This window comes from Musa acuminata, chromosome BXJ1-4, assembly GCF_036884655.1.
Source record: "Musa acuminata AAA Group cultivar baxijiao chromosome BXJ1-4, Cavendish_Baxijiao_AAA, whole genome shotgun sequence".
Classification (NCBI taxonomy): domain Eukaryota; kingdom Viridiplantae; phylum Streptophyta; class Magnoliopsida; order Zingiberales; family Musaceae; genus Musa; species Musa acuminata.
Window position 1 is genome coordinate 3,819,380 of NC_088330.1, and position 19,871 is coordinate 3,839,250.

Below are 19,871 nucleotides of genomic sequence, written 5' to 3' on the forward strand. Positions count from 1 at the left end.
GGAACAAGATTCATACAATAAAACATTATAGGTGAGGGGAAGAATACTTTTATACGAAAAGAACAATTAATAAAAAATAAATAAAATTGATAAAGAAAACTCATGACTATTACTATATGAGAATCATAAATTACAAGATTTTTTTTTTAGATTAAACGTAGGCTAAGGCTCTTGTATATTTTCTCATATAAAACTTTAAATTTTTTTCTCGCTATACAAACGCTATACGACCACTAAAATTGTCTTCATATCTCATGTCAAAATCTTGCGATACATGATATATTTATTTATATAATAAACTCTTTTAATTTTTCCTAATCTTTGCAAACCACCAAGTAAATTGCCTTCCCCTATATATATATATATATATATATATATATATATATATATATATATATATATATATATATATATATATATATATATATATATATATATATATATATATATATATATATATACTACTTATATCTTGAGAAACAAATAAAATCTATAATATGTAAAGATTTAAACACCTATAAATAAATCTCAAAAGGTAGAACTTATCATTGAATGCTATTAGTGACATTGCGTGTGACCCTTGAACTCGAAGAGAATTCATCCTTGATCTCGAAGATGAGAGATCGGTCAAGCTGGAGCGAAACCACTGGCACACCGGTGTGTGTTTGGTTTCTATTGTTATCATCATCATCATCACCAAAGGTGTCATTGTCATTTCAGTTCTGGTTAGGAGAGTTGTGAATCTCCTGGAACGACTGTTCAATTCAATCTAGTTGATGTCAAAATGTCCTCATTGTTTGATCTCTTAAGTATAATAATTGCGTCATATTCTTCTACTTTGAAGATCTTATAATCTACGACCAGCTTGATCAAATTGATTAGATCCATTAAGTCATAGATCAAATCTAATATATATTATCGGGCTCATTTAATGTTTAGCAAGACGAGACTAGTCCTATTTTTGGTGTCCATTTTATACATGAATATTCTTTTAATAGAGTTAGACTAAAAGAAAAAATAGAATATAATCCATTACATGAACATTTACCCAAAATAGTCATATCATTTTTTGAATCTCATCTCCGGTCCCACATACACAGCTGCATCAACCAAATAATGATGAACTACACAATCTATTATGTGTTCTAAGCATGGATGTCGTTGTTTCAGACAAATCATTCTATAGTGAAAGTTAATCATTCCATCTATTAAATATCTAATTGACATACTTGGCTTCGGCATTGTTAGGGCACATCGATTAGGGATTCGTTATACCATCAAAACTCTGATTACAATATGATATAAGGGTAGACATATGATCGACATTATGTAATTGACACATCTTATAACGTAACTAACACCTCATTGTTATGTGACCGACTCTTTAGCATCGTGCAATCACACCTTAGTGTAAGGTCGAGTGGGTCGAATGTTGTTATATCTTAAATTTGACATACTACGATTGTAATTAACTCTACAAAAATATATCATCTATGATATTCAAAATTTATTATAAAAAATCTCATTAGGTGCATTCCGAAAGCAAACTCTCTCTTTCTTAAGAATATAATTCAAATTCTTAGAGTTTTTATTAACTTAGGTATCAAAGGAGTAGCATTAGAAGTACCCGATGTAATTTTAAGGGTTCGACACGATTAGATTAGAGTAAGATGATATTAGTTGAAATCATTTTAAGATAAGTGCAAAAGAAAGATCTTAGTGAATCAACATCCAATTTGAACAACCAAAACTTAACTTAACATAGCATCAACAAAATAATTTATTTTTCATATAAATTAATATCTGAACTATCGCTTGAGAAAAATAACCTTATATAAGGGTTATTAAGGTTCAATCAAAAGATAAGTACCAGAAAATAATGTGCAAGTGATGCAGTGGTAAAAGAGAAGCGATGGGTGAAAATTTTCTGGGAAAAATAGGATTTACTTAAAGATAACTTAATAATATGAGCCGAGTTGTATGATTATACGTAAAGAACATATTCATACATCCAATCTCGTGTATAAATCACAAACTAATAAATCTCTTTATTATCCTATCATGATATGATAGTTCAAACCTAACATGTGGAATATAAATTCAATAACGAAAAAAATTATATATGCAGAAATTTTTCTGCCGACGTTTTTGTTTTGTATTTATTTCCCCTGAATAAATAGGTTTTGGGTGGTTCTCAATGGAGTGATTAATGGGGAAACGAAAGAATTGACATATGAACACATTTATAATCCTTTTGCTATTCACAATTTGGACGACGTTGATTGGTCCTTCACCCAATATCTTGAATTGACCACCAAAAGCTTTGGATCCTTAAGTATTTCCAAAATTAAAGGTGCTCATAATTGAAATCGAGGCCTTATTTAGGCCACGCATTGGATGCGGCTGTCGTCGGACACCATCGTTTTATCTTCTCCATTATTGTACTGTGTTCTTCCTGGCTCTTCTTAGGTTGAGGTCGACATGCATACAAGCTTGACCGTGTAATAGTTGTTCCTTGCACTCCTACGCCATCTGCTATCATGTGAGAAGTAGCGATGGCCTCCCACAAAATATATCGAATCATTCTCATAATGCATGAAGATGTTGACGTTAAGAATAATAGTATTTAAGCCACTTTTCTCGTCGTAAAATAAGATCAGATGTTGATACTAAAAGAACCATGAAGATAATCAATAACAAAATATAAACTCGGAAGGTAGTGAATATAAATTTAACTTCGGCTTAAACCAGAATCGAGTTGGAACCGAATTAGTCAAACATTGTTCTATGAATCTAAGCCCCATTCTTTAATGCATGAACTACTTGTTCTCCCGTTTCCTTGATGTCAAAACTTTGATGATGTGTTGAGTTGTTCGTCATGAATTTTTGGTGTAACCTCAATTCAACTCTTCCTCAACCAGCCCCAAGAAGAAGTCAGTCCTTGTTTGCATTGATTCCAACACCTAACTGTTGGTATGATAGCAACAACAGTGGTTGACTGATCCACCTATTTTGCTTGCCATTGCAACTCAGTTTGAGCCTTTGCTGATTCATAGACCACAATTTTAGATAGTGCTGATTAATCAATTGGCTTTTTTAGCATTAGATGATGCTGCTGTTTAATTTAAAAAAAATAAAATTTATTTTTGGATAAAGTCTTGAGTTGTGATGACTTTGCTCCTTAAGTTCTCCATGGATGAGAAATCTCAGTCGGATTAATGCTGGTAATCAATGTGCCTCCATATGTTTTTTGTGTTCCTTAAGTTCATATAAATCTCTCTTGCACATGATTGAGGTAGGATTTCATCTTTTAATTCCTATATTGAGATCATTATTATCTGTCTCAAAATTCATGCACAATCTTCGATTATATCTTGGAAAGTGTTAGGAATTATTTGAATATTTTCTTCTCTTTATGTTTTTTAAATCCATACATGTTTTATGTTAGCTACAAAATATCATTGACTTTTTTTAGGAGATATGTATAGATAGTGATGTATGTGACCTTATTTTTCTTATAGGTATACATATTCTCTTATTTTTACTTTCTTTTTTTTCATGTAGGTATGACTTAAAATGATTAAATAATTAAATAATTTTAAAGTTCAAAAGTAAAAATAATATCACTCAGATGAGATTGTTCTGTAACCTAAGGCTCAACGCTAGTCTCCGTAGCTAATTAACCCTTAGGCTATCTGAAAACATCAACTCTTTCAACTTTATCGACTTAAGCATTGGAGGAATATTTATCGAGTACGTCTTAAGAAAACCTATCGAGTCTCCACTACTCGAGTCTTCTGATCCAAATAATTAATATACGAGACAATTAAAATATCAAATACTAGAAAAAAAATCCATCGATTTTTCCTCGTTAGATAACCGACATGTATTAGCTAACGATAATAACTTCCCATGGGAACCCTCAATTGGGCCACAGGGAAAGAACCATCCGAGCTCGGCTTGACCCAATCCATCTAAATCACGAGCCCGACGAAGCTCTCAATCCAACTTCGTGCGATATCATATGAGTCAATAATACAATTATACACTAAAGTCTTTCTGCCTCTTCTCCTATCTCTTAAACTACTAATATCTAAAGCATGCGAATCATATTATATTACGACCATGAAACCGATCACCGCAATTATGTGCCATTTATGTAGCTAAAACCCAATCAGAAACTTGCTTCCACGCGCAAGCATTTGCTGAAATGGCGTCCATGAGTGGCCACTACGAGCTTCAATTCCTTCTCTCTCACCCTCACTCATCGAACGTTAGACTCGCTAGTTATGAACGATTCAATGCTCTTCTCTCCCCCCACAAAGAAGAGGTCTCCACCACACTCTTCATAAGTACCTCATTCTACCCTTTCCTCCCCTCCTCATCAGCTCCTTCTCTCCTCTTACCTCTCCGCAAGATGAGACCTCTCTTCTCCCTCTACCTTGCCGTCCTCCTCACCACCTCCGGTGCCTCCCCCACGGCCGTCCAGCAGCAGACCTGCACCAGCCCCGCCACCGTCGAGGACGCCTGCAAGCTCGTCGCCAGCAAGCAGGCCTCCGTCGGCTACGACTTCTGCGTGAAGTCGCTCGGCAAGGTGACGTCGCTGTCCGGGTCCGTCGACCTGCGAGAGATCGCCGTGGTCGCGACGAGGCTGGCCGTCGACCACGCGGCCAGCACCGAAGCCAAGATCGAGGAGCTGATGGACCTGGAGACCAACCCCAAGGTGAAACGGTGCTTCGGCGCTTGCTTGGACGTGTACGGGGACGCGGTCGAGCACATGAAGGACGCGCTCGACAACCTCTCCAACCGGCTCTATCCGAGGGCGTCGGCGTTGGTGGGCGGCGCCGTCAACGCGGCGGACAAGTGCGAGGAATCCTTCAAGGATGCCAAGGGATCCTTTACTTTGGCCGCAGTGGACAAGGATTTCGGCAGGTTGGCCAGCATCGCCCACGGCATCATCGTCTCCTTGGAGTGATTTGTTTGTTTCAAGCCTTTCCTCAATGTGTTCGACCTAATCTCTTCTTTCTTCTGTTTACGTCTTGGTAACTGAGAGCAAGAGTTCATGTCATTTAGCATAATTCACACTTTATTATTTGTTATAGAGTTAATGACTTTCTATTATTCCCTTTAGCTCGACTCCTTGTCCAAGCAAAAGAAGGAAGAACATACAGCATCCAAAGAGTTACGTGATCTTAATCTTGATCCTTACTTCGATCCTTTGACGTAGCTATAGGAGTCGTACGTGTGATGAACGTTGTGTGAGTGGAAGGCTGGGATTAAAGAGGAGCGGCAGATGGCACGCATCGGTAACTCTTGCATGTCGCTCTCTTTGCAAGTGTCGATGGACGAAGTCCGTGACTTCCTGCTTTATCGCCCGCCGTTACGTACCCTTCCTAATTGGAGGAGGAGTTGCGGGCCCCATTGTGGTCTTTACTGGCCTCCCACACATGCATAGTGTGGTTTTGGTTGAGGCCGGCCGGCGCCTGACGGGACCCACGCCCGACGAGCGGGGTTAGTGGTCGACGACAGTGGGTCCCATTTAAGGGCCGCGCTTGGAGACGATCCCGCCGCCGAAACGAAGGACGCTTATCACCATGGCGCCGGCCATGACTGGTTCTCCGGAGACGGCCCTGTCGCCGGCCATCCCCGGCGATGACGACGGCTCCGGCCGTCCCTTATGGCAAGCCTCTGTTCTATGTCGACCAATCCATCCCCATGTTTTCTCTTTCGTCAGATGCTCTTTGGTCCTCACCTCACTCTTCATTCTCGCCCGCTAGTTAGCCGATGCTTCTAATTATTTATTTTAAATCTTTCGTTTATAAAAGTATAGAACCTCCTGGGAACTCGAGACTCGTTATAGAGGCAGATACTTTCCTCTTCATTCTTCCCTTCACCCGCTCGACTCATCTTACGAGGAGGAGGAGAGATAAAAGAAAGAAAAAATATTAGATTATATCGTATTAAGATCTATTATAGATTTGATTAAATTTTCTCTCTATCTCTCCCAGTATCCCTAATTCATTACTCAAAACAGTTTTGGAAAAGGATAGAAAGAGAAAGAAGACGAGTTTGATTCTCCATATTAATATTGTTAGAGCTTTTGGATTGATGACGATGCATTTATAGATTAGATAAAAACCTCTTAACAAGATAAATTATAAGGGTCATTTTTAATCGGAAGGACTAACAGTGTTATAATACAGAAATATGGTATCAATGATATATAATCATTATACTCACATTAGTTGTTAGACTTATGTATTATTATGTTTATTTGACTTATTAGCCTGTTTTATAAAAATTCGTACGTACATGTAAAATATTTTTTTAATTTCATAATCTAATTAAATAAAAATTATTTTTAAATAAATTTTTATTTTAATTATTTTTCATCTTATCAATTAATGACTCATATTGGTAATAAGACTTAATATAGTATTATGTTTATTAGGCTTATTGGCCTTTGTTATAAAATTTATGGGCACATGTAAAATATTTTTTCAAAGTTTTAGAATCTAATTAAATAAAATTATTTTTAAATAATTTTTTATTTATTTATTTTGATCTTACCAATTAATAAGTCAAGTGGAAAATTATTAAATTATGTTACTCTATCTAATTAGGTAAAATATATTATAGATATGATTGGATTCTGATTACAGTAATCGACCAATAGAAAAAAAAGTTTAATTATGGCAGAATTCCTTAAGAGATGAGATGATCTTGATGTAAGAAACTCTTCTATTTAATTATCCTAAACCCTCTGCTCTTGACTATAGAAGAACAAGATCTCCTAGGGATTTAATGTGGAGGTAGATACATAAATATGTAGATATGCAGATAAGACGAGATAGGGATATGTGATATTATTGAGAGATTATGAATCTCTTATCTCTCCTTAGTCATGTAAACTAGCAAACAAGAGATTACATTTCTCTCATCTCTCTTTTGTCCTTAATCAATAGCTTATAGTGATCCTATGAAAAATAAGAAGAGAGGAGAAGACATGTCTAGTTCTAGATCGATATCGCTATAGCTTTCTGATCTTCTCTCATCTCCCATTTGTTTTTGTCCATCGTTCATAACGGTTCTATCAAGATAAGAAGAGAAAATAATACGAGTTTAGTTCTCCTTAGATCAAATAAGGGATTGGACAATCGTGCACCTATAGATCAAATAAAAAATTTTTGAATGATATCAAAAAGGTATATATCATAAATATGATAAATTATTATTTGATTTCAGATTTTAAAATTAAATTTTTTTTGTATTACAGAAGCTTAAGATGGTTTTTATGCTAACAGCGGATGGTAAGGGGGCTTGACTCGACTGCGCTGGTGATGTTGTCGGTAGTGAGGCACATCGAAGCCACAGGTGGTAGAGAGGGGATGGTTGGGCTAGAATGCATTGTGTGCCTGACTGAGTTTGACAACGACGACCCCCTCCAGATGCTATCGAGCTGTGGCCACAGGTTTTCGTCGGGTGCACTAACCCATGGCTCGTCGGGCACTTCACGTGTCCGATGTGCTCCTTGGACCTAGCGGTGCCGTCGTTCGAACATGTCATCATCCGGTGTGATGGGAACTTAGTTTTACGTAGATCATAAAAATGAAATATTATTATTATTATTATTATTTGCTAATGTGTAGTAGATAATTATATTGATTTTTTTTTCTATTTTTCGACCTGATGAGCAAGTGATAAATGAATGTAAAAGTGAGGAAAAAAGCTCTCAAGAAAAGAAAGCAAGGTTTTTTAAGTCACACATTGTGGCAGCATTTGTTACTTTAATCGAAAAATTTGTAGAAACAAAATCTGATCTGATAGTATAATACATAATATGCAAGACAAGTGATCCTCCTCACTTCACGGAATTTGTAGAAGCGAGGTTTGGAATGCTCGACGGAATCCTCCTCAGAAGCAGAAGCTTAATCCATGTTTCGATAGAGAATTTAAGTGATGAAGCAGCTACTTCATTACTGGCATCTGAAACTGTTGCATCCTCCATGGATGCCAACTGAGCTATCAACCACTTGTGAGTTGAAGTACCAGAATCTGCTTGACGTTTACTGTCGTCTCATCCTCGACCATCACTTTCCTTTCAATCTCAAACTGAAAGGAGACTGTTAAGAGCCTAATTTTAAGAGATCGTCACTGTTTGAGACCAAATGGCAACACTCTTTGTTTGTACCTGAAATCCTGCTGTTCTTGCCAGAATTATACCGACAATTCAATGTTAAGACATAGTAATAAGAAGAGGTATATATATTTGACGAAACAATTATAGAAAAATATCAGCATTTACCAACATGAAGAGAATTGCAACCATGAGAGCTTGAAACTAATAGATGTAGAAATCTATGCAGCAAACGAGTGTATCACATCATGACTGTTCACCGAGCAAAACCAATGGATTGATCAGGAACTCACAGATGATCTGTGATCAAAATGTCTTCAGGAAAACCAACATCAAAAAATTGGTACCAGTTGTGTCTATATTAATGGAAAGCTGCTGCTTGATGTTTTTTGCTGTTGAAAGCATGGACAGTAACCCTGCTCAATCATCCACCGGGCATTTATCATGTAGAGAGGAGTTTAAGCCACAGGATGCTGACCATGGTAGGGTGGAAGGGGAGACAGGCTTCTTACTAGTGCAGCATCCACTGAGAAATATCATCTCGGAAAACACCTGCCAACCCTCTTCTTTGCTGGAATGATATACCATAAGGTGTGGAGCGGGATATGTGCCTCTGTTGGCAATTCCAGTCCATGGAATTTCTCGGCTGCAGCATCATGGACATGGATGGAAAGGAAGTCGACCTTGAGTTCAAGGGAGTGAATAGCACTCGTCCATCAAATTTTTTTGGGCCCTTGTTGTTGGCCTCCTTTGCCCCAAGAGGCTGGCTAGAACTTGCAGCATGCTTTGAAATGTTGTTCGTGCTGGTAAGTTCCTCCAGAACTGGTGGACATATTTCTGCTGAAGGTTTCATGCGATGGAGCCAACGGAGGATCCAGTTCCCCAGATTCCTACCTACTTCTTTGTCCCTTTGCTGTATGTTTTTGTGAACTTTGACTGCCACATCGAACACACTTCGTGTGCGCCTGAGAAAAGCAAAAGACAAACTTGGGAACTATGATACGTCATAAAAATGATTTTCGATTAATAACTATTCAGAAGAGGCACAATAAAGATAGTTCCTATAGTCTACAAACAACAAAGGCGAGTGCCTGCTAGCATGCTCAATAGCATTCTTAGAGACTAAGGAAATTTGAACAACTGCATTTCAATGAAAATATGAATAACTCTTGCCACCATCAAATGGGGGAAAAAGGAGAACAGTATTCCATCTAGAAGATTTTGTCAAACTAGAACTTCAATATCATTCATTGGATGTTCTAGGTTTTAATTAAATGAGATTGCAGATGGACCAGAACTTCAGTATCAAAGGCATATTATTCAAATGACACAGGGCATTCCTAATATCCAATTCATACTCTTGTCCTGTTCTTAATATCTCACTTTACAAGTTTTCCTTTTATATTGCTAAATACACTAATACGTTTTTCGAAAGAATAAAAATACACCAATATCAGTCCTCTTTTACCCTACTATACAAGAAAATAATTAAGATTAATTGTTGCAGTGAAAATCAAGAATCAACAAAAAGCTCAGATTAAAATCTTCCTGAAAAAAATTTAATTTCTGGGAAGAAAGAAATATCCTGATTTTACAATTAGAACAAACAAACGATACATTATGCAATTTCTTCAAGAACATCTAGTTGGCTAATTTACCACTCAGTGAGCAAACTAGGCTTTTAAGAAAAAATATTATTTTATCAGGAAAGGCAATATCTTGTAAATTTTGCAACTCAGAAATGACCATCAAACTGAATCCATGAAGTAAGACAAGACGGACATTGGAAATTATTTCTCACTAATGTGATAATTGTTTGGAGCCCTAGAAGAGGCAAGGCTTTTTCCTGAACTGTCATCACCTTCTCAAGTTCAGGCCCTTGTCAATTCCCTGTGATGGTTCCCTAACTATGGAATTTTTCATAATAGTAAATTGCTGAAAGAAATTTATCATAAGAAACATTTAACAGCAAAAGAATGTTGCAATTGATAAATTTTGTTAAGTGGAAAGACAATCTTAAAACAAAGAGATTTTATATGGTCAGTAAAGAAATGTAACGAAGATGAAAGGAATATTAACTGTGAAGGAAAAATAAGTGACTACAAAATATTCCCTTCAACCAATTAAGATCTTTACAAAATTCTTTTACAGTTTACTAAACTAAACCTTTCTCGATGCTAAATCTACCTAATGATATTCATAATTTGATTCAGATAGTGAATTCTACCTTATGGTGTCAACTTTTTCTCCAGCTAAGCAAAATCTTGAAACCTGCATTGTATAGTCTTGCATGTCTTCCTTGTACATTTGACCTTAGCGACCTACAATTGAACTACTAGTCGAATCCTGCGTCCAAATCCTATAGTCCCCAACTTCTAATATGGATACTAGGAAGTTGGTAACTTACATCCTTTAACCAAGGTGCATTCCTCTCCTTGGCCTCATGCCTAGCTTGTAAGAGAGCTTGGAGCCTCAATATGCACTGAACCTTTAACAACTCTGAAACCAAAAAATGACTAGAATGACCAAGAAAGAACAATCTTCTATGCAAATATCGGAGCAAGCCTATTAGCAGTTACCTCAACCATTAGAGATATATAATTTTGCAAGAAGCATATTTGACTCAATTGGCAAAGCAAAAGCATCAAATACAGTATGTCACCAATCCTCATTACTAGTGCCCCTGAACTACTGCACGACTCTTAAACTGATGAATTTACTGATAATTTTAGATGTACTTGTCACCAATATGAAAGGCCTAACAAAGTCCAATAATTATGTATCAAAGAATCTGAATGATTTCTTATCCTAATAGGCAGGATTCTGCTACCATCTTAAAGTTAAAGAGAAAGCATGAGTCATCAGCAAGGCCATTCAAAAGGACCATAAAGTACACTCCTTGATTTCCTTTTCAGAATGAGGGGTTGGCTATATCATATCCCATACTAACCACCAAACCTACCCTCAACCATTTGAACTCCCCAGCAATGCTAAAATGCAGAGTCCTAAGTTTGCAGAGAATGACATAGCATAAATCTACACCACTTATTCAACCTAACCATAATCCTTTTAATAGCTATTGTTGGATTCACACCGAACACCAACATTCAAATACACGATCAATTTATTGGAGTAAAACCTTAGACTTGTGTTCTCAATTGAAACCTACATGATCAGGAGAAACCTTATAATTGGCGAACTATACGTCTCAAAGAATTTGATAACCTCAGTTGGAGACCCATCAAGAAGTAATGTGCATCTGAACAGACGACGTCTACAGCAATACTTATTGTTAAGGACATGTATCAACCACTACCACGGCTAAGACTAAGCACTTACATCATCTCTTACTCTTCCTTAAATTCACATCCATCCATCCATCAAAAGTCAAGGTTTTTAAGCAAAAAGACGACATCATTTTACTACAACAATTGTAATCTAAAAAAAATTTCTTGTTCATATAATAAAAGAATCGATCAACAGCCATCCCTTACATGGTTGGTATTCCGAAATAGCCGCAGAAAGAGGGGGGGGAAACAGATTTTTGTTCATTTTAAATCTTCCGGAGGAAACTAAAGAACGATTACAACAAACGTAAAAGAAGAGAACCTGTAGAGGAATTGGCGGATCCTGGGATGGTTGGGGCAGACAAGGCGGCGTTGGATTCGGAGAGCGAGCCGGTAGGTTCGCTTGAGGCCCAAGAAGTAGGCGGTGATCACCGTCATCTCCCACAACACCATTTCCCCTTCCACTATTACTCCGCTCCGTTGCTCTCTTCCTCTTTTCTCGTGACTTCCTTGTTCTCCTCTTCGCTTTAATCAACTGGGCGGCGGCGCGGCGGCGGCGACTGATGACTCGAACGGGATCTGTCGTCTAGTTCCAGACCTGCCCCGATGCCACCAACAAAGTTCTGTTTGATGGTTTAATATATCGTCCGTTATATCTATGTTGTATAGATCACCCGTTATAATGATCATAACAACATATACTTTCTATTTAGTTAAATATTGTATGTGCAGTTAAATGATCGAAGAATCGAGTCCTTCAGAAGACCTCAATGCACATAGTTATGCAGAACATAACAAAGAGGATGCATGACACAATAATCCAATTCTTTCTCGAGTGTCCGAATGCATTACCGGGGAGGTGTTTGATGAAGTAGATGGTGTGACTCCATGAAAATTAGAATATCAAAGAATTAATACTGGGACGTGATCTAAAGTCTTATAGAGATGGCCCAATTGAGGTATCGATCATATTGTTTGTTCTTGCTAGGCAGCAACATAATCTGTCTTTGATCCCACACCACTTGAAGCATTGGATGCTCCAGTAGAAACATACCTGTTCTTCATGAGGGCAGCTCAGCTGAGTTAGCATTAAGAGTAGAAATGGATATATCATGGAGTAGCAGTGATCCATAACACCGAATTGTTATACAGGAGCTATGGTGATTCACAAAGAAGATATAATCAATATAAAAGACAGATGTTGGAGATGTATTTTTCACGAGTCATAACCCAATATAGAAGTCCATTTTGTACCGTGGAGAAGCACAGTACAAAATAATGACCAATTGGTACTAGCAGGTTAGTGATGCTATACAGGACCCAGGAGGCCTCAAAACAGAAGAACATATATAAGACAAAGAGTGATCCAACACGTAAGTTTACATTCTATATAAATTCTCTTCAGCAAAAGCAACAGGATAGTAAACTGCCTAAAGATAATACAAAGTAGAACAGAGCCTCTTACACGTCTGTTTGACTCGCTATTGAGCAGCAACAGCTATGCAACTTACCAACTGCTTCCCAGTTTCCACCACCAACTACACCAAGGCATGCCTTCTCAATGCCTATTCGTCTCCGATGTGAGATGTCCCATCTGCTCTGTGAGGTGGTCCATGTTGGGAGCACTGTCCCAGTCATCCCCTGATTCTAGCCTCATTTCCTCAGTTTCATGTATGCCTGAGTCTACCTCTTCAGCATCTCCTAATAGTGGGCTGGCAGTAAGGAATTGCTCCCAGAAAGGATCATTTATGCTTGGAAGCTTCTCATCATCATTTAAGATATCCACATCGGTATCAAAAGAAAACTTTTCAGTATCAATTCCTGCCAGTTGATCCATGAACTCCGGGTTCATAGGAATGTTTCCTCCAGTAGGTCCTACGTAGCTATGTAATCCATTAGGCATTGCAGACTGCCCCTCAGAAAGTTTCAACGTACCATTAGCAGTATGTGATGGAGCAACAGACCCAGCCCCTGTATTCATACTAGGCATTTCAGTTGTTGCAACCATATCTGCTACAACGGAAGAAGATTGAACGTCAGATGGCACAGAAGAGGGCATTGTTGAATACCCAGAGTTCGTAGGCAAAGATGGAAAGCCCGTATTTGCAGGCACTTCAGATAGAGTAACTCCAGATATCCTCTTTAAAGAACTCCTGCCATCAAAAGCTTCCACAGGTGAAGAAAAATTCTCAAGCAAAAGGTTCTGGGAGTTGCCAAAAGATTCCAACCTAGGAGACGTATCAAACTTTAAAATCTGCATCAGCATTGCTTTTGCTGCTTCATTTATTAAGGGCTGGTATTTAATTATTTGACCATCGTGGACAGCACTTTCGCCATCCACTTTATTTTCTTGCCTAGGCAGTCTTCGTTTTTTGTTTACTCCAACTATGCGTCGATTGCTGTCATTTTGCTGTACCAACTGGGCTAAGAAGCCAGGGCTCTGCATGGCTTTTGCCAAGAATGACATCATCTGTTGCTGCCGCTGCTCCATACCTTGAAGGCGCTGACCTAAGGTGTTTAATTGCTGATCAGTGGCCTGCTGCTGCTGCCTCAGCCTAACCAGTTCCTGCATGAGTACATTCTTGTCTCTCTTGAGCCTCTCAATCTCCTCTTCGATCCCAAATTTCCCCACCTCAATGCTACTCTGTGTTTGAGGCTGTTGTTGTTGATTGTGTGGATGGGTTGATTTTCTCCTACTGATGTTCTTCAACAAGTGTTTTTGACCTCTCAGGAACCCCTCATTGGCAAACTCCCATTGATCAGGATCAACCTTTCTAAAACCCTGCATAAGCAATAAAAGGAGTGAGAAAAAACAATTTTTAGTTCTTTAATGCATAAACACTCACAAGTAGACCCTGATCCAACATTCTCAACAACAACAAGCCATGAGGACTTAAAAACGATCTAACCAAACCATCCAGCAATGTGATACATACAGTCTTCACCACTCCAATGGAGGACCGATACATGGGGTAGACAAACTTGACCTATACAGGGCCAGCATACATGATACTGACTGTTACCAACTTGGTACCGCCGATACAAGTGGGGTACCAAGCTTACCACTCGATGGAACCAACGGTTTAAATCGCCCATGTGCTCGCCGCCCGAGCGCCTTAAGGATGGGCCAAGCGATGCGCTTTAGTGAGGTCCTACCTAGGCACTCACCTGAACCCAGGCGCCCAGGTGCTCGTCGCCCGAGCGCCTCAAGGATGGGCCAAGCGATGTGCTTCAGTGAGGTGCTACCTAGGCGCTCACCTAAACCCAGGCGCCAGGCGCCTCAAGTGGGCGCCCGGTTCAAATGGAGCAACCGAACTAGACTTTAAGTCCGGTTCGATTCAACAGTGGCTAGTTGGTTCGATCGAACCAATTAGCCACTTTATTACCCGCAAAAGACGCCTCCCGCACCACCGCACGACCTCGAGCCATCAACCCTAGCGTAGCTTTTGCCTCCGCCACCAATGCTTTTTGTTGCTGCCTCCGCCGCGGACACAGCAGACTGAGGCTTCCTCTGTTGTCGACGGACAGGTCCGACAACCTTGCCTTCATCTGCAGCTTCCTTCCGTTGTCGCTGCTTCCATGTGCAACTCCTTCCACCGTTGAGGGAGAGAACCACAGCTTCCTCCACCACCGACGGACACCTTTGAAGCTTCTGCCGCCCACGAAGTCACCGTTCGTGGCTTCCTTCGTTGTCGCGGCTAGCATCAACCGTTGTCGCTGTTGCCATTTGCAGTTTCCTCCACCACCATCGCTGTCGTCCAAAAATTCCACTGTCGGTAACTTTTTCTCCCCCTCTTAATAGTTCTTTTCTCCATGTTCGAAAGTTCCACTATCAAAGCACCTCGCTTCGCTCGGGCAAGCGCCTAGCGCCTTGAGCATTTTGGGATCTTGGTGCCTTTTGGCACCTAACGCTTTTTAAATAACTGGATAGAACCCTGTACAGGTCTGCACCAGGGGATAACCATACATAAGTAATGAGGCAACCCAACTAACCATTGGGTAACCCGTTGGAGGAGTTTTAGGAGGCTAGAAAAAGCACCCAAACAGTATTGAATGTTATGTGAGCTGTTTCATGCTGACTCCTGCAAAGTCCTACAAATGCATTATATCAATATAAATCACATCAGATCGAGAACCCCGAACCACTGTCCATCAACTCACGTCATTTATTTTGGTAGTAGGAACATCACAAGGACTTCAATCTGAAGTACTAGACCCGTATCGATACTGGATGTACCGATATGAGTCCGAGCAACTTAATTTGATTGCAAATAGCCATAAAAATGGGGTTTTTTTCTTGATTTCCAGTCCTTTTTTAGGCTAACCTTGAAATCCAGTATGCACCTATGTACATATACTGTCCCTCAACTCACGCCATGTACACTGATACAGACCAGTACAAGACTGGTACATGAGATTAAAACCCCTGGATCCAACCATTTTGAACATAACAACATGCAAAAATCTGAGCAAGTCCCAAAACCCACCTTATATACCATTTATTATACAAATGAAACTCAGAAAAAAAAAAAGTGCATACATTTACAGCCTTAAGAAGACACCAAACTGTTTTAAGTCTGTTGAAACAAATGACACCACATAACAATATGTTTTGTAGACAAAGGGACCTTGTTATAAGCCTGTTGAAACAATATCCTACACCTCCTACATTGATCCTCTCATCCTACTCCTCTTCTCCTTCTCCTCCCCCCACCCCACCTTCCCTTTTTTTCATTGATGAAAACATATATGCCAGCATACACTGCGTTAGTTCATCAGTATGTATCGGACTCATACCAATTCCAAACCAGGTCTAGTACTGACTACTGAGATTTAAAACCATGGTGTACATAATATGATACAAACATATATGTAATTGGCATGTCTTTATCAAGTCTAAAAGACTTTTTTTCCCAAAAAGGAGTGTTTGATTACTTCACCTTTTCTATTGGAACACTTTCTAAACCTATCGCAATTTGTTTGGATAAGATGTGGGCTATTTGTGATACATACACAAGTTTCATGGAGATCCACATGGCCTTCTTTAAGAAATTCATGTCAAACTGGAATCCTACAAGGAAATTACATGGACAAGGGGCCATTACACCTTATTGGTCACCACTAATGTCCTCCACTACCATTTTATTATTGGTGAGAAAATAATATGTACTTCTTGAACATCCAAACATGACGAAGCTTTCAAGGACACATGGGACACCACCCCCTAGACACTTCTTTCACCAAACAAGACCCATCTATATAAGACAAGAACAGTTACACAGATTCACCAGCATTCTCCCTGTAAATTAGAGCTACTCCACTAGGAACATAGAAAACTCTGGCACCAATCTATCCATCCTACAAGACCAACATTGGTGCACGTGATTAGCAAATGAAAACCCTAGGCATCTCTTATTTCCAGCTTGAGAGTCAAGACAAACTTAACCACAACAATTTGCTAGAGAGTGACCCTAATAACATCTTCAAGTAAGGATGTCAATAGTTGCATCATTATGGAGTTCCAATGCTTTTGTAAAAAGAACCTTGATCAACGATGAAATCTCACTAATGTTCCTTGACCTTTACCTTGTTCAGGCTGGACCATATTAGAAAAGCTCATTCCTTTGATGACTTCCTCCAACAAATTCGTTCAAGATTTTGTCCAACTCCACAATATGATCGATTTTCTTGTGACTACAAAGTTAACTCTTAAAACAAACACCGTAAAAAATATAAGTTCTTAGTTGACAATCCACTGTTGACCTACGATGCGATCTCGACTTCCTGATGTTCAGCTGATTGAAGGTAGTCATCTCAACCAACCATATGACGGTTAAACTCTCCACCAGTAAAAGATTTGGGATCATCTAAAGTGACCCCATGGAGTCTCCTTAATGCTACCTAACCTCTCTAGTGTCACCATTATCCAATAGAATGGCAATTTCAATCCAATGCTTTGATGAACAATGAGAGTAAAAACAGAAAGACAATCACAAAGATTTCAAACCAATAGATGACCAAGAAATTCCCCTCCAACAATATTCACCCAACCAGATGATGATGATTAAAACATTCTTGCCCAACCCTTAAGGATATGAGATGGAACAATCCAAAGCCAACATGCTGAGACTTTGGTTGGATTCTAAAGAATACACCTAAGATCGGTATAAGATAGGTTGGTTATACCCTGTAACTATCATTGAACAAGATTCAGAGCAAAGAAAATTTATTGACCAAGTTTATACAGGTCATGGATAAGTGTTCAAAGTATTTAGCAAGGTTTTTAATTTCGAATAATACTGCTCGTATCGGGCGGTACGTACCGATCCGCCAGCAAATCGATACGTGATACGTACCGGTCCGCCCACTATACGCACGCATGCACACACACACGCACACACACCGAGTGATACGCTAAAGCGTACCGTACCATATCGAGCTGAGATTAAAACTTCGGTACGGTACGAAATTACAATCCTTGGTATTTAGTGTGATGGGCAAGTTGGATGATTGATGGTGTCCATTTAGAGAATTAATGGATGATTGGTAACAGCAGGTCACCAGTCATGTTCATTCCATAGTTAATTTACAAGGTCTGAAAAATTGACCATTGTTATAATATAAAATCTGAAACAAGAACCAAAAAGTTCCTTCCATCACAAAATCAAGATTGATGCTTTTCTACAAAGCATAATAATAGGAAAGTTCATCTTAACTTGGCCATGCATGTGCGAGCACCTCCAAGATGTAGTATTTCTCGCTAACCCTCGACAATTGGTCAATTCTTTTATTAAAGATACCAATGATGTTTAGTTAACACAAGCAGGAGAATATTTTATGGCAAGAAAAACTATGTATCATATAGTTTCATTAAGAAGAGGAATAAAACCTATAAAGATTCTCAGAGGCAAAGCAAGAAGTATATCTTGTGTGTCAAATTTGAAAGAATTACAAATATCTACACCATTGAGAAGTTCCATATAGCATGTAGATCTGGCTAAATTGCTATCTGTATCACCTTGAAACCCTTCATTTGGCACCATTAAGAAGAAGACAAAAATTACTCAAGGAGTCTAATAGTCTATCACTGACAGATAACATTTTTATAGATAGAAATCAGTGATAAGATCAGAAACAACAGATTTGTGAAAAAGAACAAGATTACAGAAATATCTAAAAGGAACAGAAAAAGAATACAACACCCAATGGTATCTCTATAACAAGTAACTAATTAAGTTTACAACAATTTGAAACAATTATCATGTATATTCATCTGAAAGCTAAGCGAACCATGTAATCACTTTCACTACCTCACCAGCTAGGTTCCATATGCTTTTTGAGTTGATGCCAAGTGATGGTTGGAGCACTTAGATGATGATTAGGTGGCTGCTGAGACCCCCAGATCTTCTTATTCTCTTAAACAGCCATCTAATTGTTACTTTTTATAAGCAGTCATTAATGCTTAACCCAATTAACCTTGGCAAACATTATATGATTAAGAAACTTGTCATTTTAAGTAGGAAATTACTTCAAGTATTTCAAGTAAGATACATAATCATTTTGAGTAGTACAATAAGTCAAGTAATTTTCTTAGACTTAGTTAAGGCACTTTTTTCTTTAGGCATCCACCTGTGCATCTATGCCTTCTACCTAGGCCTTTTAATGGATCAACTTAAGCTTCCTCTTCAATTCAGTCATCAAGGCTTTCTCCATATCCATCCTGTGCTGCTCCCAATTCACCCAGAGAGTATCAAAACCACAGAGTTCTGAGGATAATCTCTTCATTGAACAAAATAAGGCCTTAATCCATAAATCCCATTTTAACCATCGATTGTTTACAATCCGTGCTACCCTAATCGACTCAGCCAAACTCGGGCGCATCAAATCCAACAACCAAGAAAAGAAAATTTCTAACGAATTGAAGGAGACAACCAGAAGATTTCAAGAAGAGAGAAAGAGGCGTACATAGGTATTGAGCTGGCGCACGAAGCTGGAGAAGTTATTGTGCTTGAAGTACTTGGGGAGGAGGTCTCGCGCGAACTCGGTCGTGTTCCAAACCACGAAGCTGTTGTTGGCGGAGCCCCACGAAACGATGGCGTCCGTCGCGGGATCGTCCACCATCTCGTACGTCTTGCTCAGGAACGGGGGCGGAGCGCCGCCATTCAGGCTCGCGTTCGCGGTCGTCGCCGCAGCCGTCTGGGTCCCGCCCCCGTCTCCTCCGACGCCGTCCATCGCTCGGGCCGCCGGGAACCGGTGGGGTATCAGAGGGAGCGCATTCGATAGAAAAAGAATTGGGGCGGGGAACAGGTTTCGTAAGAAGGTATCGATGTCAGGGAAGCGAAGACGGAGGAGGAAGAGGAAGTATTCTCGGGCGATAAAGGAACCCTAACGAGGAGATGCCGGAGAAGACGGGGATGAAGCCGGAGAGCGGCGCTCACGAAAATAAA

The 19,871-nt window shown here is 39.2% G+C and overlaps 2 protein-coding genes across 2 annotated transcripts; both read right to left on the reverse strand.

Moving 5' to 3' along the window:
* Positions 1-8,247: 8,247 nt before the first annotated feature.
* On the reverse strand, positions 8,248-12,041 carry LOC135642168 (uncharacterized). The gene is made up of 2 exons (XM_065158088.1): positions 11,747-12,041; positions 8,248-9,102 (listed from the first exon to the last, which is right to left on the reverse strand). Exons 1-2 carry the CDS (start codon positions 11,875-11,877, stop codon positions 8,649-8,651), a joined length of 585 nt encoding a protein of 194 aa, XP_065014160.1. The 5' UTR covers positions 11,878-12,041; the 3' UTR covers positions 8,248-8,648.
* Positions 12,042-12,750: 709 nt separating this feature from the next.
* On the reverse strand, positions 12,751-19,871 carry LOC103980598 (heat stress transcription factor A-1). The gene is made up of 2 exons (XM_009397036.3): positions 19,390-19,871; positions 12,751-14,206 (listed from the first exon to the last, which is right to left on the reverse strand). Exons 1-2 carry the CDS (start codon positions 19,654-19,656, stop codon positions 12,983-12,985), a joined length of 1,491 nt encoding a protein of 496 aa, XP_009395311.2. The 5' UTR covers positions 19,657-19,871; the 3' UTR covers positions 12,751-12,982.